Consider the following 23,191-nt stretch of genomic DNA (forward strand, 5'->3'; position numbering starts at 1 on the left):
AGGCATGAGTACAAAGGGTACTCGCAAGACTTAAACCATATAGAGCAAAAAACATAGCTCGACTCCAAGGATTATGCATTGAGCCATTAGCAAGGATAAAGCCATATGGTTATGTTAAACACAAGCGGTAAGCAATCTAGACATCTATGTGTGAGAAACTAACTTAACCAACAACATAATTCTACCCTGCATATACCAACTGAACATAAAGGTAACTGTAACCAACATAAACATAAAACTAGAACCAACATGAGTATATATGTAACCAAGAACCAACTCGTCCATCTCCCACATAACCAACCACAACCACAATCGAAACTCTACGACCGGGTGCAAATGAAACAATAGCATGCTCATGACCGAGAGCGTGGCAGTTCGAACTGTTTATACACCCTGCAGGGGGATACTCCTGGACCCACACGACTCGGGGACCATACGGCTTGTGCCACCCGCTAAAGTGCACACAAGGGGGTACCCGTGTCAACCTTTCCCAACCAGCCCCAACCGTGTGGGGCATGCATCGCTCGGCGCGGCGATACTAGAACTACTCCCGGAGCAAACTAGTACTGCTTACAAGCCCGCCCGCTCACACCGTCGATGTCCACGCCCACAAAGCCACAGCTGCGAAGATATTCGGCTCGCCTTAACATTAGATCGGCATGTGGTGAGTAAGTTAAGTGCTAAAGCCAACTACCCCGACGATCGGCCTTAAACGATGCAAGCGGTCTATGGTGTCCGGTCTTCCTCTACCGGCCTACCCAGGGGAACTCCACATCCGGGCAGGACAAAACACCATCCTAGCACCGCCCACATCTCGTCTCATACTCACCACTCATACAACCATCATCAACCAATCTCCAACATTGTGATCATAACAAAAGTAAATAACGCCTATGCTCGCGAACGATGAAACCATTCACCGCTCGACTTCTACCGAAAGACCTATGCATTGCTAAGCATTTCGATTAATTTGTAATCTAGACAACAACATATTCAAGGCGACAAGGGTATGGATAAACAACATATCAAGGTATAGGATATGCAATTCAACATAGTATCTACCTATTTATATCCGACAATAACTCACTAAACATGCAAACATACACAAGCATAATTTATCAATTTTAGACTTTATTCAATTCGATTAAACGGGTGCAATATGCAAACATAATAGGTTGCTTGCCTTGATGCATTGGTTCACAAAGGTGCGGCACCTCGGGATCGACCTCGTTCTCCGGGATCGATGGATCGGCGTGTTCTAAGAAACATAACGCGTGCAATGATAAGCATAAATAAAATGCAACAATATAAGCCACAAGGTGCAAATGATGAAATACCATGAAAATATACTTTAAAATGTAGGAAAATATTTTTTCTAGCTACAACAGGTCATAAGAAGACTAGCAAAATTGGTTTCATCCATTTTGGACTTGTAAAGAATTAATGGTGACTTAATGAAGCTTAAGCCTAATTAATTAGCCTCAAAATTTTAATTCGATATTTAATTGCTGGGGATATTTTTAATAGATAGAGTAGTTTATTATGAAACCAACAAAATTAGTTTCATGATTTTTGGAGTTGGTATGAATTAATTATGAATTTTACAAGTTTCAGCAAAGACTGATGAACAGTGCACCCGGATACTCCGGTGAAAGCCGGATACTCCGGGAGACTCTCCGGCAGCACCCTCTCTGTTATTTTCAGCTGGGGCTCACCGGAGACTCCGGGGAAGGCCGGATACTCCGGGGAAGCTCCAGAACTGGACTGTTTTGAGGGGAAAAATGCCCGAAACGAATTGCAATCTTCTCCAAACCAAAAGGGAACATGTTTGAGCTAGTTCAAGGGTTCTAGAACTCATTTAACAACTTAGAAACTCCATTCCTAACTCAAATTCATCCAATTCCTCAATTTAGGGTTAAACTCACAAAAACTCATGAATTTCACTCTTTTGCAAAATCGACCAATCGAATCACGAATTCCTGCTATGGGGAGCCTAAGAGACTTACCCATAACACTTGTGAAGGTTAGTGGCCGCCGGGTGATAAAGAAAATAGTGGGAAATCGAAGAATTCCGGCGTTCTTCACTTTTCAACCCTAACACCAAAAGACATCCAAATCGGCTCAAATCCTTCGGAAATGAGCAAACAAATTGGAGGAATGGAATGCTTGTGAGCTTGTGATCGCAATGGTACCACATGCATACCTTGATTCGGCTCCTAGAGCACGGATTTGAGGGAGAAAGGGAGCGGGGCTTGAGAGAGTGAGAGAGGGAGCTGCTCCTTTGCTTGCTCGGGAGAGGCACGGGAGTGAGGTGGGGCTGCTGTGGAGTTGGCAGCCGAGTGAGGGAGAGAGAGTGAGGTGTGGGGCCGGCGAGCTGGTGGGTCCCACATGCTAGAGAAAGAGGTCCGTTTTAACTGCGAATTCAATTCTTTTCGCTCCCGAATTTGATTCTCTCATCCGATTGACATGAAACGAATTGTGCTAGAGTTATAAAACAAAATTACACAAAATTAAACATAATGCTTAAGAAGCATAATTATGCTTAATTATGTGATTATGGAATTTGGGACGTGACACTAGACATCTTGTATCTTGTTTTTTTGCTTCTTGTTTTGGTCATCAAACTTCTCCTCCTTTGTCAATAGTCTCAAAAAATGGCTACAAACATATGTTGAACTCGAGGAAGAACGTTAAAGCATATGAGAGAGAGCTTCATAAATCATGATCCATATGAAATGATAACAATTCAAAAGATATACCGGCTGTAAGGATATGAGGCCTTGATATCAAATGAAAGAGACAAACAAGTATCATAATTCATAGGACTCACATGATATAATCTAAACTCCTCCTTTATGTGTGCATACATATAATGAAATCTACTTGTGAATACCACTTGTACGAATATAGCAATATATGCACATCTAGATAATAAGTAGAGATATGAAGTTTAAGTCATATCATACATTGAAATAGCTTAAATGTATAAATAAATTGACAATGATACCAATTGAAGCATTTAAGCATTGCATACCTTCGGGGATGTGTTGATTTCTCTATGAGACTCAAAAGATACATCTAACAACACATATTGATCTCAAAATCACAACCCATAAGATATACTCCTCCTAAATGTGTGCATACAAGTTGTGAATAGTTGTGATACATATGCACTTGTTTTTGATAACTATGGGAATGATACCCTATAGATTGGTTCATAGCATATAAAAGATACCAATTGTGAAACTAATATTATGAAAATAACCTACAACTAATAAACCATATAGGTTGCTCATAAGAGAGAGAGAAACACAAGCAATCTACCATATGAAAACCTACACTAGGTATTATAATAAATTGAAATATGCGCATGCAATCCTAGATAAGGCAAATGACATACAACAATTGAAAGATTTTGCATTTAGCTTCATTACTTTTTTACCTTTGGATAGGGATTTGGATATATGATGATCATGATCTTCATCAAAGCGTCCAATCTTATACACTTGGTTTCTTTGCTTAAACATTTACTTTATTTTATAAGCTAAGTCTCCAAATTCTCATAGTCGCATCGGGCTTCAAGTCTTCTTTGGAATCCAAACCGATTGGTGTCCCTTCATATTGGTGATGATTTTCTTGGGCACCCAAATGGGTTGGTTCCACCTCCAATTCTTTCTCCCAACCATATGTGCAACCACCTTGCTATTGTTCTTCTTCTTTTGCTTGTAGTGGCATTAATCACTAAAATCACAATCATGGTCTAATAGGGCCATTTTCGCTACACTAATATATTTTTGTGATGTTTTATTGCTTAGAAATATGGGAGAGGCATCATAGGTCACCTAAACATAATCACTCGAGTGCCAAGTCTACTCGAACAACAAGTCGAGCTCAAGTTGGACTCCAAATTCGGCTCAAAATCTCAGGACAACACGTTGGTAAAACGGACATAACTCTCACATATGGAGTCCAATTGAGACGATCTTGGACTTGCTGAAAAGCATATGAAGAGTCATTTCCAATGGATTTATGCTCAACCAAATATTCCTTATAGTTTAATCAAAGTCAAAGGAATATGGTGTTGTATCACCATTTTGGACCTTGTTAGATCATGTAATCATGTCGGGGTCAGAGTCCAGATTGTGTACGTCTCTTCTCAGGTCCACACAACCCTAGAGCGACCTTTTCACATCCCTCTATATATACATAGTAGCCATCATATTTTAGGCTTGGATTTTATTTAGATTATTCTTTTTAGAGAGTTTCACCGTTTATTAGTTTGTAGAACCCTAAACCCGAGCACTTCATTGATAATCAACAATATTCATATTGCATATACCTATTATTGCTCGTGTTCTCAATTCTCTTGCATAGAAAGCCTTCTTGGCAAGGTCAACCATGTCTTAACATGGTTGATAACCACGAAGTAGTGGTGTAGTAGCTGCAAAGGGTTATCAATCTGTTCTGTTCAGAGCCTTCAAATCATCAATGTCGAATCTCTACCAAATCGACTTATCATATTACCTTTCAGAAGATCAGGCAAGATCGCATCAAGTTCTCAGGGCGTGAAACCACATAGAGTGGTCGGGCTAAGAACATCGATGATGCAGCGAAGCCGAATTGGGGGTGCACTCGTGGTCCACATCCAACACTAGGGTCTGACTACATGGTGGTGATGCGGGTTGATATTAATTCGGCATTCTATTCATCGAGGGAGCTTGCAACGCCGTGAGATTAGCACAATCACCACTTTGTCTACTTGTCTCTATGATGAACTCAGTAGAGTATTCAATGATAAAGGGCTCCCCCTAGTACGGCATACCTTTCTCACCTTGGGCTCCCTAGTTCCTCTTGGTGTCCTCATCGGAGATGACATTGCGAGACACGTGGACACAGTTAGTAACAGGAACATATAGATGATATGCCTTGTTGCTGGGTTTGTAGCCAAGCAGGATCATCGAGACAGCTCGATCCTCCAGTTTCTTCAGGTGTGGCTGAATGTTCTTAACATAGGCCAAGCACTCGAATGTTCAGAGAAAGTGTATCGTCGGTTGCTCACTATGCGAAGCTTCATATGGTGTTTTGTTGTCGAGGCTCTTTGTTAGTGATCTGTTGAAGACAAACACCGCCATCACGACAGCTTCCCTCCCAAATCTTCTAGAAACTTCTTTGGCCTTCATCATGGTTCAGGATGTGCCGACGATCATTTGATTATGGTGCTCAACTACTCCATTTAGCTATGAGGAGTAGGTGCAATAAGTTGTCGATGAACGTTGTGATCCGTGCAATGCACAGATGTGAACTCCCCTCCATGGTCGGTGCACAACGCACGGAGCTTCCTTCCTGTTTCAGCTTTTGTGTGCGCCTGAAATTGTGCAATGGTTGCTAGATCTTGATCCTTCATCTTGAGCAGAGTCACCCACATGTAGTGGCTCATATCATTGTTGAGCAGCAAGAAGTAGGCATTTCCTGCTGTGGTGATTAGTGCCATTGGAACACAAAGGTCGCCACAGACTAGGTCGAGCTGAACCTTGGCACGGAATTTGGCTTCAACAGGGAATAGGGAATGCCTTTGCTTGCCAATCAGACAGCTGTCGCAAACCTGATTGATCTAATCGAGTTGGGGAAAGCCTCAGACGATGTTCTACCACGCCAGCTACTTGAGAGCCTTGAAATTCAGATGAGCATACCTCACGTGCCAGTGCCATGCTTGCTCCAAGCTGCGAGCTGAAAGGAAGATAGGTTTGACAATGGCGAGATCGAGCATGTAGAGCCAATATGGTGACCGCTTGACTTCCGCCAGCAGATCACAATGTTGGTCATAAATGAGCAGTACTCCATTGTTGATGAACACCTTGCAGCCGATTTCATTGAGTTGGCCGAGACTGATGATACTCACCATCAACTATGGGATAAAGTATACCCCGGTGAGGGCACAATTCTCTCCTGTATTGCATGAAAAGAGCATGGTTCCACGTCCCTCGATCTTGACCATGGACCCATCTCCAAATTTCACAGTTCCGGTGATGCTCATGTTGAGTTCGGTGAAGACAAGCTTCGTACTTGTCATGTGATTGGTGGCTCCGGTGTCCAGAACCCACCGTTGGTGTTCTTCTTGCTCCTTTGGTCCATGGTGCAAGAAGACTTTGTCTTCGATCACGATGACATGTTTGTTTGGTGGCGAAGGTGGAGATGATTACTGTCGTGGCGACTCTATTTCTGGGCATGGTCGTGTAGTGGCCACCAACAATGTTGGCTCATCATCGTTGCCATCGACGTGGTGCGGCTGGTCATGCTTCACTTGGAATAGCACTCCTTCGCCCAGTGGCCATACTTGCCATAGTTTCAGCATTGGTTCCTCAGATTATCATATCCACAAACCTAAGAATTGTTACCTTCTAGTGTTTCACAGCCTAGTGTCACATCCTGGACTACATCACCCTCTGCCTTGGTGACGTCCTGAGCTTGGGCCGTCATTCTTGCATAGCCTAGCCTTCCACTCTTCTTCTGTGAGAAGAAGGCGGATGTTCGTGTTCACTCAATTGACGGCACTTGAACTCAAACTGAGCTTGTACCACTACTCTGCTACGCGAAGCCGACCGGTGCACTCTTCGATGCTCAAGGTGTTGAGGTCCAACAAGGTTTCAATGGAGATGCAGGCCACCTACGAGAGACGATCAGGCATGACCTGCAAGAGTTTCTTAACAACGTCAGTGTCGGAGATGTAGTCACCGAGGATGCGAAGGTTGTTCGCAGTGCTTGACATTCTCATCGTGATGTAATCAATTGACTCGCCGTCCTTGAACGCAATGTCATTGAGATCTTGCCGATGTTGCTGGGTCTTCGCGCATAGTCTTTATGGCCTACTAGGCATCCTTGGCGATGTCTTTGATGGCGAGTGATGAGAGCATGTATGGTGGCACTGCACGAAGAATAGTTACCAGTGCCAGCCAATCATCTTGAAAGTAGCCATCGCCGTGATGGATGATGTCCCAAAGACCTTGAGCTTGCAAGTTTACACGCATCACCAAGGCTCGATCAATGTAGTTGGACATTGTGAGAGTTGGATACACCAAGGAGTTTGCTGCCTCTTTGACAATGCGCTGCTGCACAACCATTTTGCGGCCACCCGTGTCCCAGTTTCATGGTTAGTGTGGCGCATGTGTTGGAGATCCATGGTGGTTCTAGCGTGGAGGCATCTGAGAGCACGTGTCCGTTGGAACTACAAATGTATTCAGGACCGATTGGAACTACGTGTCGGTTCGAATTGCGCATGTCGGTTGGAACTACGCATGTCGGTTGGCTATAATACTAATTATTGGATCTTGACTCTTGCTCAAACACTCGATCTGAAAATGAAGTGGCTATTGAATTCCACTCTCCCTTAGATAGGAGAACTTTGAATGTTTTGGTGTCGTAAGATTCAGTGACTTTTCCATTGATTTGAGCAGCTATTTAAAAGGGATTACATGCTAATATACTGGCCCTTATGACCGAACTAATAGTAGCACAAAAGATGATGTGTGCCATCCCACACGACCATGAATTCATATCATGCCACCACTTAGTGGTGGAGCATGGGGCCAAATCAGGGGGGATTGCTACCAGCTACATGTTGGGGCAATGGTAGAGCGAACACCGCTGGTGACCTTGTGAGGATGTTGATGCCTACATGAGGCCAGAGGCCATGATGCAGCAGCAGCAGCACGTGTCGATGCACAGTAGCTCACCATCCTTGAACGCCACCCTCATGATCAGCATCATCTCTAGGTCCAGCAGGGCAGTAAGGACAGCCAACAAGCATGGAGCAGGGGGGCGGAGCCCAGTTTGGCCTTCACTACACTCCGCCTGTGCCACCACTAGCTAAATGTGCCAAAATAAAATCAACTGACTAACAAACTTTGACTAACACGCTCTGAAAGAGCTCAACCAGTTGAACATCATTCAACAAAATCACGCACAACAATTTTATCCCAGGTGATCATATAGAATTTTTTGCCGATAAGCAGAACTTTGGGGAACATTGGTTTCTTAAGAAGCTCTGCTGCCACCAATGTACGAATGCCCCATACACCCTCTTGGAACACATTCACCTGCATGGTAGTATGACACTCTCTAAAATGAACAGTCTATAACAGTTCCAAACACTGCAGGCTGTTATTGCTGTGATCAGGGAGAAACCCTGTGGAATGGGTGGATGGTGTCGGGCTCGGAAGCAAGCAGTTTGGATGACTAGAGGAAGGCCTTGTCTCCTACAGGGTATAGCAGTGGGATGAACACTGCCTACTCATACGTGTTGCCGACATCAGAGAAGATGAGGAGGCGGCCATCCCAACAGTCCATGATTTTCATGTTGCAGTAGGGGAAGGTATCGAAGGTAGAGGCAGCACGATAGGCAACGGAGACAAGCTCTGGGGGATGACGAATCGGCAAGAACTCCCAACAATTTCCAAACCTACCTTGGGCGTGGAAGCTGAGGAGGCACGATAGGTGGAGGTCACGGAAGCGACAGAGGAATACAGGGTCGATGGCGACACGGAGCCAACGCTTACATGCGAGTGTTAGAATATAATAACTTGTTGGTGCCAGTGTCTTGTCTTTTCTTTTGTGTTTTGAGTCAAATGCACATTGCCTTGCTTGCGTCAGGAACGTGCGAGTAGATATAGGACTGAGACGTGGGACATGACATGTGTCAAGACATTGTGACTTTCATGCCCCATGTTAGCTACGACATATGATACAGCGCAAGTTGCGGAGCATGGGTCGCATATAAGGGTAGGTCTGCAAGAGTCTATAAATAAAAGAGGAAGAAAACCAAAAAGTTGTGGTGGTTGAGTGGCACAAAAATCTCTCTCTCTTGCATCCAAGTGTTTCTGTGCTCCTGCAAGCAGTGCTTGAGTGTGTCTATGTGTGGTCGCTAGCACTAGTCAAGTGGTCATGTGAGTGGTCGGAGTGGTTGCGAGTGGTCATGGGAGTGGTCAAGGAGTGTGGTGAGCAGTGCTTGTGTGCACTCGACAAAGATCGAGGGCCAACAATTGGTATCAGAGCCTAGGTCTCTGATGTTCTTCGCTCCTGTGACATGTCGAAATCACAGGTTCCGGAAGGCTCGAGGCTTTCTCGGACTCCGCCGTGATGGGGATGTTGCAGGTCTCCCTCTCCCGCTTCGCGCCGAGGATGGAACTATGACAATAGTGGTAGTACACTCGTGGTGTAGCGGATGGTACGAGAGATTGGAGGCTCGACGGCATATCCAACTCTCACTCTGACGAACTACAACGATTGGTCGCTGATGATGAAGATGATGCTCCAAGCTCGTGGGCTCTAGGAGGTCATTGACATCGGCAGCGCTGAGGAACAAGAAGACTGGATGGCGTTAGAGGCCATTCTCCGAGCAATTCCACCAGAGATGATTTCTGCGATGGCAACCAAGTCCAGCACCAAGGAGGCTTCGGACAGCCTCAAGGCCATGCACATAGCAACCGATCGCATGCGAAAAGCGAAAGCCTAGCAGCTCCGCAAGGAGTATGAGGCGATCCAGTTCGACGATGGTGAGGCGGTGAAGGATTTCCCGCTGCACCTGAGCGGTCTGGTGAACCAGATGGCGACCGTTGGTGAGGTCATTGATGACACGACTGTTTTTGAGAAGTACCTGCGTGTGGAGCCTCCCAGGTTTACGCAAATCACCATATCCATTGAGACTTTGCTTGACCTATCCATCCTGTCCATCGAGGATGTGACTGGTCAGTTGAAGGCAGTTAAGGACCGCTCCATGAAAAATGCGAGCGGGCAACTCCTGTTCCCTGAGGCAGAGTGGATGGCATGGTAAAAGGATCGGCAGCCTGGAGAGGGCTCCTCCTACTCTAGCAAAGGTGGTGGTTGCGGATGTCGTGGTAGTAAGCCGACTCAAAAGAAGGGTGACTCCAACGGCCACGACGACAAGCAAGAGTCTGGGCGCGGTGTCAAAAATGACAAGTGCCATAACTGCGGCAAACTTGGCCATTAGGCCAAGGACTGCCGGCAGCCAAAGTGCAACAAGCAAGCACACCTCACGCAGAGTGACGATGACGAATCGATCCTACTGATGGCGCAAGCATGTGCCCTCACTGACTCGATGGAGCTGACGCACCCCAGATGCGTTGTGCTTGATAAGACGCACGCGCAAGTGAACCTTGGTTGCGAAGGAAAGAGCTGGAGTGATGTGTGGTACCTGGACACTGGAGCCAGCAACCACATGGCCAGCGCTGGTGACACATTCGTGGAGCTTGACACCGGCATCATCAGTTCGGTCAAGTTCGAGGATGGCTCCATCGTCGACATCTGAGGCCATGCCACGGTGTTGTTCAAGTGCAAGAACGACAAGCACCACGCCGTCATGGATGTCTACTTCATCCCCAAGCTGAAAAGCAACATCATCAGTATTGGTCAGCTAGACGAGAGAGGCTGCCAAGTGCTAATCGATGGAGGAGTGTTGTGGATCCGTGATCAGGAGCTCGATCATCTCACCAAGGTAACACACTCCAAGAACCGGTTGTACATGATGAAGCATGAACATCATGTAGCCGGTGCGCCTGGCTGCATTGCACAATGATAAGGCGTGGCTCTGGCATGCCTGTTGTGCAAGGGCATGTCCTTCGTCCACGGCCATCGGGTTGTGCACCACGACCTCAGGCCGCACAACCTGCTCATGGACCGCAAGACCATGGCGCTCAAGATCGCCAACCTCGGGCTCAACTGCGCCTTCATCGTCCATCTCAAGAAGTACACCCACGAGGTCTGGTTCCAACGGGCATCAGCCGGTGCTTGATCCCTGTTCTTGGATTGAAATATGTGGTTAGTTTGATGTATAGTTCGGTTCATTTGGATGGATTTTTGGTGGATCTGATGCAGGACCACCAACTCTTACTACAGGGCCTCATCGCACCGCTTGCTGCAGTTGTCGCAGGAGCTCACCAAGCGGTTCGGCCGCAATCCACTATGATGGATCAGCGGGTTCAACATGTTCTGGTACTCACACCACCTCTTCGTTGTTGTATGTGTCACCTTCATCATCCACAGCATGTGCCTCTGCATCAACAGGACATGGTACAAAAAGATGGTAAGGCGAAAACATACCCGATCGAATCCGGTTCGATGATGTGCAATTGGATTCTCTGATCACATGGATCTTCTTTGACCAATTTCAGAAATGGATGTACCTTGCCATCCCCCTCCTGTTGTATGCTGGTTAGTGCCTTCTCCCGGCACTGACATCTCATTGTCTCACCAGTGGGGATTGTGAAGGTACGGATTTCATCATAGCTTCTTCGCCATGCGATCCCAGTGTGCTGGTATACTGTATTCTGCCTTTCTTGGATGAAATCAGAAAAATATGAGATTCACATTATTTTTTCGATAACGGATGATTGAATTCTTGACTTATGCTTCGCTAGAAAGATTGTGAAATTAAATATGCTCATTTTCTTTTCTGATGAATCTCTAGCACCATCTTGGAGCACAATGACGCTGTGGAGTCCAAAAATTTCTGGTCGTTCCTCATCTCTCTGGTTAGTCCAGGTACATGAGGTCTACTGCTTAAAATTGTCAGTTTTCATATTCCGATCTCAGTTGCATGCATTTGGATGTGCTAAGGGTTTAAGAAAAAAAATTTGCCATGTCACATCAACAAGCAAGCATCTAATAGCTAAAATTTTCAATGCAAGTACCGCTACATAGTTGTTTGACAAGCTTTAGATCCCAGATAAGCACTTGCCAACCATCGATACTCAAGCATCAATTCTATGGGATAGAAATAAGGAGATTGTTGAGTTACATCATGATAACTCCGTTCCTTGATTAATATATCTTCCTGTTTCGAAAAATAAAATCTACGGGACAAGCATGAAACAGATCACCATGGCACATGTGAAATCATGAAAAGATTAAATTTTGTAGCACCAAAACAAAAAGAAAAGAGGACAAGCATCACAGGTTCCTCATTTCCTTTATATCTCACCAATCCATGGCTAACATTTTATTATGCCACATGTTCGTCAAACTTACTACGTGAAAAAAGCCGTAAGTGACGGGTGTAACCATTATTAATGACGGGTCTCGCATCTGTCATCCTGAACATATCACTAATGAGTCGTCATTAGTGATGGATCATAATCGTGAACCGTCACTAATGAAATCATAAGTGACGGATCGTAACAATGACCTGTCACTAATAGCTGAACATAAGTGAAGAGTCGTAATAGTGACTAATCACTTATAACTAAGAATGATAATTTATCCCGATTACTCGGTTACCCACGGGTAAATATCCGAATATGGTAGAGTATAGGTAGCATTTGGTACCCATAGGTATATTCATGTGCAGAAAATACTACCCGAAGGGTAAATGGTATAGGTATAGGTAAGACGTATTCATACCACGAAATCCGTTTACCCGTGAAATAAGTCTGATAGGTGGGCCAACTCAATCCTCCATTACACATTGAGCTGAGCTAAATTAATAGTGGCATGGGAGATGGATGTAGGATGATAGAAATTGTTTATGAGTCACCAGTTCAGCACACACTTTAACTACACTTGTGGATCTTTTTACATGCAATTTATAAGGTGTTTCTAAAGTAAATGATAAACTGAGTGCAAAGTATGAGTCCTAACTGCATGTATCAGTGGTTTCTTTATTTGATCAGAGAAGCAAATATGGCATTGTTAATTTGTCTTTCATAAATTCAGAAAAAAAAATTCTTCAAAGATTATCAGACTAGCATGGTTCACTAGTGGGTCAACGGGTATATCCACGTATAACGAGTACCCATGGGTAATGGGTTTGGGCAATGCTCTTCACCCACGGGCATTCCTGGGTATACTCGTGGGCAGGTAAAAAACTAACGGGTACGGATATGGGTGAGCACTATCCGTACTCGTGATACCTGATTGCTATTCCTACTTATGATTGATGAATGTTTTTCATATTTTCTGATACGAAAAAAGTAAAAAAATTATTTTTTTCACCCGAGCCATCCCAACACAAGGACCCATCGTATATGCCCCACAAGTCACGTCATTTTTCAAACTATTTTTCAGTCTGCGTTCCATAGACCTCGAATCCGAGGCCTCCCCTCGCGCACGTAGCTTCCTTACCACCTCATCTATCACGTAGTTGTGATAGAAACTGAATATTTTATCATTTTAATCTTCTTTGTCAAAGGTTATAGATGATGGGTCATAACCGTGATCCGTCATTTATGACTGATTAATGACAGGTCAAAATCGTGACCCGTCACTAATGACTGAATATTAGTGATGTCGTAATCTTGATCTGTTACTAATGACTGATTTTGCCAAATTTCATCAGAGGTTATAATTTTTACATATAAAATTTTCTTTATCCAAATTTGTAGAAATATTTTATGAATTTCTCCCAAACGATCGCAATTTGACAGGTGACGACCCAGAGTGCTTTCAGTAAAATGGGTATAACTTTTACATATACACTTTGATTTTGATATATTTTTTGAGTCTATGGACACTTATAGAAAAAGTTACATCCATTTCTCTTCGGCTTTGTCGGATTTGGCAAATTTTTTGAGACTAAATTTGGCTTGGAAAATTGAGTTCTCGCCCCTGAAGTTTTTACACCGTTTTCAAAATGTGCATTTATGTTTATAGCTGCCATGTCTTATATCGAAGTTGAGTAGAAATGTACAATAGTTCATATTCTAGTGCTGCTAACGTGAGAGAAAATAAGAAAAAAATAAAAGAAAGATAAAAAAGTTTTGTGAAAGATAAAGTTTTCAAAAAATTCTTGTAATAAAAGAATGGAAAGACATGTTCACATACTGCACATATGTAACTAACAATCCTCTCTATCCATAAATGTATGCCATTTAAAACATCAACAAATTAAAACTTAATTTGATGCTCTTTTCTGCAATCGTGAAAAAGCTTGTTGTCTTTTTTGCCATAGCTCAGTCAATGTATATTTCATTTTCTTTTCCTACTCAAACTATTCCATAAAGTATTGGGCTCTTGTGCATGCTTATACATAATGGTGAATGATTTAAATAATTCAAAAAAAATTATAAATACCGTCATTAGTGATTGGTCACAACTTAACCCGTCGCTTATGTCATCAATAACGGGTAACTTTATGACTCGTCATTGATGATATGTTATAAGTGACGGGTTATGGTTCAATCCTAACCCGAGGCTACATAAGTGACAGATTCTTATCCATCAGGATAGGTTCTTTAACGATGGATCTTATTATTTATATAGTGTCTCCTTTGTTTGTTAATGACTTTTAATTTTTAGTGGCGAGTCATGTCACTTATGTAGTATTTTTTTATCTGTTTTTCACGTAATGACTTTTTATCTCTCTCTAATTTGAATCATGAGGGTGTGGCTAACCCTCCTACATCAAATATATCAAAAAAACTCTCAAGTTTACAAGTTCAGAAGACACCACAACCCCTGCAGTAAAATACCGAACCACGTGAAATTGGGTGAGACACTTGTAAGTAGTGCTGCTAGTGCATAAAACACGTTCTGAAAGATCCATATGATATTACTATGAAGTCAGAAAACTGATGGAGCTTGTAAAACGTAGATGAAAGGAAATTAAATACGAAATTAATTTTACTACTGAACACTACTTGGGTCCAGAGGCACCTCAATTAGACATAAGGGCCCTTACCCAACCACGTCCATAACATTACATGGTAGATAGGTGTGAACGAGCATAATCCCAAGCTGACGACACAAAGAGAAGGAAAATGATCCCAAGCTTATGTCAACGCTGAGAGGAGCAAGACCTGTAAGCTGATGGCAACCAGACTATGGTTGCCGGGAATCAACTCCATCCATACTGTCAGTAATCCTGATATACATCCCACGAGTGAAGGACACAGAGGAGCAATCCTATTGTTATTGGCTGGAGATAAGATTAGTTAGATTGGTTTGTTAGTTTGAATTTGATTTAGTTAGAGATAAAATTAGAGATCTGCTAGTTTAAATTATATAAGAGTTAAAGATAAGTTAGAGTTAGATTTGAATTATAACTTTGTATGCTATCTAAGTTATCTCTTAGCCGGCTATACATACACGATGCTAGCCGTGGTTAAGAAAAAAATTAAACAAGAGAAATCAATCTAGTTCTCAGTCCCTTCTCCTATATCTTTCATATAATTTTAAGTCTTCTTAATCTATTGTTCTATGTCTTTCCTAACAACTGACGTCGTCTGATTATCCTTCTGATAGTGTTTACATTAATATTTAGTATCAGAGCAGTTGGGTTCCGACTCCGACAAGGGTGCCAGCTCTCATGCTATCGGATCTTCAACCAAGCTGGTGGTTGACATATAAGAAGCAACTTGATGAAGAATTAGCGCAACATGTGGTCATGCTCGACAAGTGTTAGTTGGAGACTGCAAGATAGATGGCCGTGTTGTCGGTACACTAGCCAGTGCAGCAACCACATCACTTCTAAGGGTCATCACTGACATCAACCACATCATGGTAGCTACTGCCCCTAACATGAATGTCATTCTCGCCTTTGAGATGCTCGCCATGAGTTCAAAGTCAGACCATAGCACCAACAATGATGATAACATTTGTGTCTTGCTCGTGTCCTACCCTTGACGATCATGACCATAGCTGTGGCAGCGACAACACCAATAAAATATAGTTTTGTGAAAAATGTAATTATGCGATAGATTTTTCAATCTTAAATTCACTCAAAAGATTAATAATGGTCAAAGGTTTGAGCAGGTTACAACAGTGAAATCGATCGTCCCAATCCCCATTTCCACCCTGCGCCGCTCGCACTCCCGATCCCGAATTCCACCTGAACCTAAACCCTCGCTTTTCTTCCTTGTACTGCTCCTCCAAAATCCCACCCTCCGCGGCGGGTCGCGGCATCCGCGGCAACGGTCGCGTCGATGCTCTGCGATGACGACCTCCTCCGCGAGATCCTCCTCCACCTCGACTTCCTCACCTGCCTCGTCCGCGCCGCCGCCGTCTGCAAGCGCTGGCTACGCGCCGCCGCCGATCCCGCCTTCCTCCGCCGCTTCCGCGACCTCCACCCGCCCTTCCTCCTCGGCTCCTACGTCGTCACCACCGGCCACCCGCGCGTGCGCTTCGTGCCGATGTCACAGCCCCCCGAGCTCACCGCCGTCATCCGCCTTGGCAGCTTCGACCTGCCCGACGACGCCATAGCTTTGTCGAACTGCCGCAACGGCGGCCTCATCGTCCTCGTCAGGGGCAGATACCCCGCGTACAGCCCACTGCATCCTGCACGAGGCACCGTCGCCCTCCCACGGATCTACATGTTATGCCCTCCCACAGTCTACCGCCCACTGCTCCCTGAGGACGCTGGCGACCGCACTGCAGGGACCTTGGTGCTCAATGATCAGAGAGTCTGTGTTCACTTATCCGACTTACAAGCTGGAGCCTGGGGCAAAGAGCTCACCTCAGATCTTAAGGAGCTACCGAAGCAGTGGAGGTACTGCGCGTTTGATTTGCTCGCCTATGGTAAGCTCTACATGATCCGAATGGTAGGGCACATTATTGGGTTAGATTTACCATCCAGGAGCTTGTTCTATATCAACCTTCCAGAAGGAGTGGAGTATGAGTCTGATGTGAACTTTGAGCTGTCATGCGCTGAGGGCTCTGGATTTTTATCTCATTCATGTGAAAGGGGTTTAAATTTTTTTGTCTGGTAGTCACCTTGCAGATTCTATGTAAAGATGTATAAATGGGCTGTGTCTACTGAGCCGATCCGAGGCACGGTATTGTAGGCACGGCACAACCCGATCACCGACGGGTCGGGCCGGCACGACACGAGGTCACGGGCCGTGCCTGGGCCGAGCGTGCGGCACGACGGGCCGGCACGGCACGTATTTTCTATTTTTTATATATATTTTTAATTTTTTAGTTATTTTTAAATATTTTTTATCTATTTTTTATATTTTTATCTATTTTCTATATATTTTTCATATATTTTTTTCATTTTTTTATCTATTTCGGCCCGTCGGGCCGATAAGGCCGAAATCGTGCCCGGGCCAGCCCGGCACGGCACGATCACCGACGGGCCGTGCCGTGGGTCGAGAGGAAGGCACGCGGGCCGGTACGGCACGGCCCGTTACTGTAGATGGGCCGTTTGGGCCGTGCTGTAGCCGGGCCGTGCCGAGTCGGGCCCGTGCCGGGCCGGCACGAACGGCTCATTTGGCCATGTTTAATTCTATGCATTCACAGCGTGGTGGGAGCCTCATCTGACGTAATATTAAAGGACAGGTGTCGCTAATGTGGACTCAGGTGTGAGAAGCTCACATATTATTGACCGTGTCCTTCTGACGTGAACATAAAAGAAACTGATTCCAATAACATGATATTGTTCAAGTGGTTGTGGTCTTTGGCCGGGGTCAATGCGAATTTTATTTTCTTGCGGATAAAACATGAAGTCTTCTAAATGCGTATTAGGAACAGGGCAGTAAAGAAGGTCTATGAGTCGTAGGAGTCTAAATTAGAGATTGATATCAATCCCTTCATTATGGTTTGGCCTCTGACCTTCCCAGCACCTAACAATGGATGTGATCTGGTTGAGTGATGATTCTATAAATTTTATCTCTAGTTAACTGTATAATTTCTTTCTATTTGTGGGTTTACGATGTATTTTGATTTGATCAATCTAGGTAAGAAACTTAAATCACGTCTTTTTATTCTACTACCAGCTATATATTGGGTCACAGCATCTGCATGTCAACAATCATCGTATAGAACCTATTGTTTCTCCCTACAAAACGCCCATAGTTACTATTCTTACAACAGTCCCCTAGCCCTACTCCTCCGATCGTGGCTTGACGGCATCCGGGCTGCCCATGTCTCCCTGCCTCCGGAAGCCTTCGGGTCCAATCAGGAGCAAAATCATCCACGGTCGACCCATCCCCCACCGAAACGATTTTCTATGTTCCGTTCCGCTCTGCACTCCCATAGCTGCCTCTCACCACCTACTGACTCTCCCTCCACCTCCAGCACCCCCCACCCTCCCGGCACAGACCCGCGCCCCCCACTCGACGATCCTTCCCTGTGGCGCACCACCTCGCCCGTCCCCCCCCCCGCGCGCGCGTTAGGCCGCCTCTATCCCTATTGCGAGCCGCCCCTCCCTTCCCCCTCGTCCCTCCTTCCTCTCACAGAGGAGGTGGAGCACAGGATTTTCTTAGGAAAGAAGGAGATGGAGGAGCTACTTCGCGCCTGAGCCGGCACTAGCGGTCCACCTTTGGCGTCGGCACTAGGGTTGAGGAGCTGCTTGGCACCTGAGCAGCTGCGCGAGCGGCGCGGCACCAGGCGGGTATCGCCATGGGAGATTGGGAGGTGGCAGGTGGCAGCGCCGGCGTCTGGCGCACAGTGGCGGCTGTAGGCGAGCGTGAGTGATCTCTGCGCTTGTACGGCTCAGCGGATCCAGGCAGGCAGCCCTTACAGCGTGTGCCTCCCCGCCGTAGCTCCCCACCGAATCCGAGATGACCTATCTCAGATGGAGGACCAGTTTGCAATCCTTATCATGTTCATTCCCTTCTCCTTATGTTTCCATTTTTCTTCTGACCATCATCTGATTTCGTTAATTGCCCTCAATCAAATTAGTTTCTTTGCCAGTTTCGAACGAGAGAATGAAAGATGGACCATCTGTAGCAACTACTGCTACGATGACCAGAGAATCCATTTCCTTGCAAAGGAAGAGCAGAGATGAGGTGTGTGTTTTTCATCTTTGTTTGTTTCATCTTCTCCTGATTATTTGCTTCCATCAGGCCAAAGGAGGGCCTTGCGTGCTATGTGATTTGGACTATGAGGCCTTTTTATAATATATGAGAGTTAGTCAGCTTATCAAAATTTAGATGCAGCCACGCAAAAAAATAGAGCTTAGATTGTACAAATTCATGGCATATTTTTGCTCATTCTTTATTTGAAATGCTCCTGTAGGATCATAGTAGGATTTGACGCCATACTAGCTGTTTTAGATATGTGTGGCCTTTTTGCCTCGAACATGATTTTGCAGTTTCTTCCGAATTAATGTTTCCTAATTTTGTTCTCCAGATTATTCATATCTTATATGATTGTACATGTGCTATACAGATCAATGGAATGGTGCTCAGCAGAATAATCTCAATTTCTTACCCTGTTGAGGTAATTACCGATTCTATTTAGAACTTAATTCATTTCAGCTAAAAGAATTTAACATTTCACGCTAGCTGCGCTGGTGATGATGCAAAAGAAGTTATAAGTTGTTTTAAATCCTTGCCCTCTCTTCTATCCTGGTATGTTAAAGCTTTCATATTCCTGTGCTTTCAAACATGTTCTCTCTTTTTTTTTTTTTGAAATAGCATGTGTTTTCCATTGCTAGGTAACATCCTAATACCTGGAAATTTTCAGTCATTTGTGTGGTGCTGTACAGGCTAGAGCCATACACGCACGCATCAGCGGATCTATGGCTGTGCGAGGCTACAGCAGACGCGAAGCTGGCGGTGGAGCGGGCGAGATTGTCGGAGGTGCTCTCGGAGGTGCCGTTGGACATCAAGGGGGCATCTGGAGCAGACCTACGGCAAGCGACGCCGACAACTCAAGCGGGAAGTCGACGCCATCGAGGCACGTAAAAGAAGTTATAAGTTGTTTCAAATTCTAGCCCTCTCTTCTACCTTGGTATGTTAAAACTTTCATATTCCTGTGTTTTCATTTTTTACACACATAATTAAATCTTTCGTTAAAGAATTGACTGCTCTTTAATGTCCTCTACAAGGTTAGTTTTACCAATAGAACTAGAGGATATCATTTTATTAGAGCAATAAGGAATAAAGGATGGTACATCCTTGGATATAGAATTTACATAAGATAAATTGGTAGGACAAGCACATGTTAAATCTATATTATGCAAAGAATGAGTGCTATTATTCATACGAGGTTTATATGATTTTATCATTGTGATAATGACCTTATGAACTACTTCTAGCTTGGTACGAGAAGTTACAAGATTTTTATGAGAGCACAAAAGCTCGTTAAAAGTTTATCATGATTTTCTTATAGTTTTACATACTTGCTAGTTAGATTTTTAAGTTGAGCATTTAACTTAATATTTTTTCTCTCTAAAGATACTACATAAGCAATAGAGTTAAAAACACAAGCATTATCAGTAGGAGAAATAGTGGATTTATCCTTATATAAAATATTGTAATTAGGACATATCATTTCTAAATCCACTATAGGCATACCATATATTTTGTCAATTAGATTAGCATGTTTAACTTGAAGATTCCTATATTCTCTAAGTTTTTCATACTTTTTATTTAAGGTCTTAAATTTTTCAATTTTCTCTGTAAGTTATTCCTTTTTCCTCTTTAGGTTTTTCTGTTGGCCTTCTATTATGCTCATGAGTTTGATCATTTGAGGCATATCCTTTTTCTCAAAAGATCAAACTCAAGCTCATCACTATTACTAGCATCATTACTAGTATTATCACTATCAACCTCATTTACCATTTTCTTTTTACCTTTTGCCATAAGGTATATTAGTGCATCGAAGTGAGGTGATGAGCATCTTGAGAAAATGGATACTTCACTTCCAAGTTGAGGATAATTAATGCTATAATGTCTATATTAGCAACATGTATAGCATAACTTGTTTGTCCTTCTTCTCCTAAGTGGAGCCTTCTTCTTGATTTTCTTTGTGGCATCTCCACCTAAGCTGTCACCTATAAACTTCTATTTCCTTCAAAATATTAGCCTCAAGTACTAGTAGAAATAGATACATCACTACGAGGACCAAGAACTATATCATGATAAATGAGCATTTTAATACAAGATATGCAAGTGATAATAACACCAGTAGATATAGAAATTTCATTTCTAGTGTTATTAAAGTCTAAAAGAATGATTAGACACTAATCCCACTCACAATATCATTACCTTACTCAGATTTGTATGTTAGTGAGGAGGACAACAAAGTGAAATCTTTTTGGACAAAAAAGGAAGTTATTTGATGCTATTTATGATTGGACGAGGAAGTAGAGTATTCTTTAAATGACATCTTCGGAAGAAAAACCTTTTCATCCCATGCGACTTGTTATATCTTTCTTTTAGTGTTGTCCAAATAAGATGAGCGTCCTCTAGCGTCATGATGGTGTAAAATATATTTTCGTTCAAAGTATTGAATAAAGTATTAGCAGCTTAAGCATTGAGATGTATGCATTTCTCTTCCTCATCTAATGATATGAATTTATCTTTAGGAGGAGAAATGCTCATATCTATAATTCACTCTATTTGAGACTCTAAAGTCTTAAAAATAGTAAGAATGCGAGTACTTCACTTAAAATAATTTGAGCCATCTAATATGAGTGGTTCTATATGCACTACGCAATTAGTTGATATCTTTACTCTCTAAACGGTAAAGCCTTAAAAGAGTGACTTGGCTTTGATACCCATTGAAAAGACAATGTTGTCGTCTAGAGGGGGTGAATATGCATTTTTGAAAAGTTCATCCCTTGTTCAATAATTAGCCTAAACTCGCAGCGAAAATAAACTAATGGATTTTTCACAAGTAAAAAACCTAAATATGCTAGGCTCAATTGGTGCACAATCACCCTAAACTAAACGAATGTGAATATTACAATCCTAAGGTGATAAAGATTATTTAATTCTTGCAAGATATGCAAGAAACTCTAATCGAAATGTCCTATACTATTCATCGGATGTTCCGATTCTACTGTTCATTAGATATTTTGGTGTTGTTCATTGGATGTTCCGATGTAGGTAAAACCAGCTTAATTGAATCTTAAAAAATTAACTCAATGCACATACAAATAATATGATGGTTGGTCAATTTAGTCAATTGTGGTGCTTAGAACCATAGTTGATGTGTTGGTCAATCACGATGGTGGGACCGTGGTTGAGGGGGTTCTGATAGTTGTTCAACCTTGTTGTGAGAATCTTGGTTGAGGTGTTGGAAGGTTGGTTAAGTCAAGATGGTTGGAATCTTGAGGTATTCAGTTACAGTTATTTTCTTTATTACTTTTGCTTTACAAATGTTTTATTTAAATGCTATTTACGCAAAAGAGCCAAATTGCCATATCGTTGTCAAGCTTTTATATGCATATATTTCCTTCATAACTTATTGAGTATGATAAATACTCACTCTTGCTACCATCAAACACTCAGTTGGAGAAGGTATTAAGGAGTTCACTGATTATGGATCGTTCTAAAATGCATTCTATGTCGATCATGCCTATGGAGAAGTCGTAAATGATTAGAGTATTCGTTGCTTCATTATAGAGTTTGATTTGGATCTTGGTCCTCGAATGTCTCTTTTGTAACATGCTTTATTTGATTAAGGTATCGATATTTTAATGATTATCATCAATGAAGTCACTATATATTGGGATCGATTCCTGGGCTCAGCGCATAGAAGAGATTGATTTGTCCCTTGAAACCAGTCTTGACACACAGGAGGGACAACATGGCTTGGAGATATTGGAGATGAGCTAACTACAACGGGCTGTAGATGAGCATGTGGTCGAAGAAGACGAGGACAAAGCAGAGAAGGTAGGGGTGCATGACTTCATTCATCAATGCCTAGAATGTGGCCAGTGTGTTTGTGAGGCCGAACGACATGACCAAGAACTCGTACAGTCTCTCATGCGTTTAGAATGTCGTCTTAGCCACGTCTGCGGGATGAATGTGCACCTGGTGGTAGCTTGAACGAAGATCGAGCTTGATGAAGAACATGGCGCCGCAAAGCTTGTCTAGTAGTTCATTGGCAACTAGGATGGGAAATTGTCCTTTACTATGCGATCGTTGAGGGACCAATGCACAATGGTGCCGCAGAGCTTGTCTAGCAGTTCATCGACAACTGGGATGGGAAATTATCCTTTACCGTGTGATCATTGAGGGTGAAATAATCAATGCACATGTGCCATGACTTGTCTACCTTCTTGATGAGCAACCAGTGCCGAGAAGGCCGATGTGTTGCGCCTGATGAGGCCCTACTCCTCCAAGGCATGACATTGGTGGGACACTGGGTGCCGATATGGGCGAACTGCGATCGGGTCGGTCCCTAGCACCATGTGGATGTGGTGGTCCCAGGAACACGGTGGTGGCAGCCACGTGGCTTGGTGAAGACGTCCCCAAACTCAGCCAGCAAGTCCTCCAAGAGATTACACATG

The 23,191-nt window shown here is 43.5% G+C and overlaps 2 protein-coding genes across 2 annotated transcripts; both read left to right on the forward strand.

The window, feature by feature from the left end:
• Nucleotides 1-15,847: 15,847 nt before the first annotated feature.
• LOC133918817 (uncharacterized) lies at nucleotides 15,848-17,044 on the forward strand. Its single transcript, XM_062362887.1, has one exon. The coding sequence runs from the start codon at nucleotides 15,930-15,932 to the stop codon at nucleotides 16,710-16,712; it is 783 nt and encodes a 260-aa protein (XP_062218871.1). The 5' UTR covers nucleotides 15,848-15,929; the 3' UTR covers nucleotides 16,713-17,044.
• Nucleotides 17,045-18,458: 1,414 nt separating this feature from the next.
• On the forward strand, nucleotides 18,459-19,663 carry LOC133917830 (uncharacterized). Its single transcript, XM_062361668.1, has 3 exons — nucleotides 18,459-18,734; nucleotides 19,117-19,167; nucleotides 19,436-19,663. Exons 1-3 carry the CDS (start codon nucleotides 18,654-18,656, stop codon nucleotides 19,661-19,663), a joined length of 360 nt encoding a protein of 119 aa, XP_062217652.1. The 5' UTR covers nucleotides 18,459-18,653.
• Nucleotides 19,664-23,191: the final 3,528 nt, after the last annotated feature.

The sequence above is a fragment of the Phragmites australis genome, chromosome 5, assembly GCF_958298935.1.
Source record: "Phragmites australis chromosome 5, lpPhrAust1.1, whole genome shotgun sequence".
Classification (NCBI taxonomy): Eukaryota; Viridiplantae; Streptophyta; class Magnoliopsida; order Poales; family Poaceae; genus Phragmites; species Phragmites australis.

Excerpts from the sequence above, each read along its gene's own strand:
- LOC133918817 (XM_062362887.1), top strand. The coding sequence starts at position 15,930 with ATGCTCTGCGATGACGACCTCCTCCGCGAGATCCTCCTCCACCTCGAC.
- LOC133917830 (XM_062361668.1), top strand. The coding sequence starts at position 18,654 with ATGAAAGATGGACCATCTGTAGCAACTACTGCTACGATGACCAGAGAA. Across the intron at positions 18,735-19,116 it reads AAAGGAAGAGCAGAGATGAG|ATCAATGGAATGGTGCTCAG; the intron begins GTGTGTGTTTTT and ends TGTGCTATACAG. Across the intron at positions 19,168-19,435 it reads CAATTTCTTACCCTGTTGAG|GCTAGAGCCATACACGCACG; the intron begins GTAATTACCGAT and ends GGTGCTGTACAG.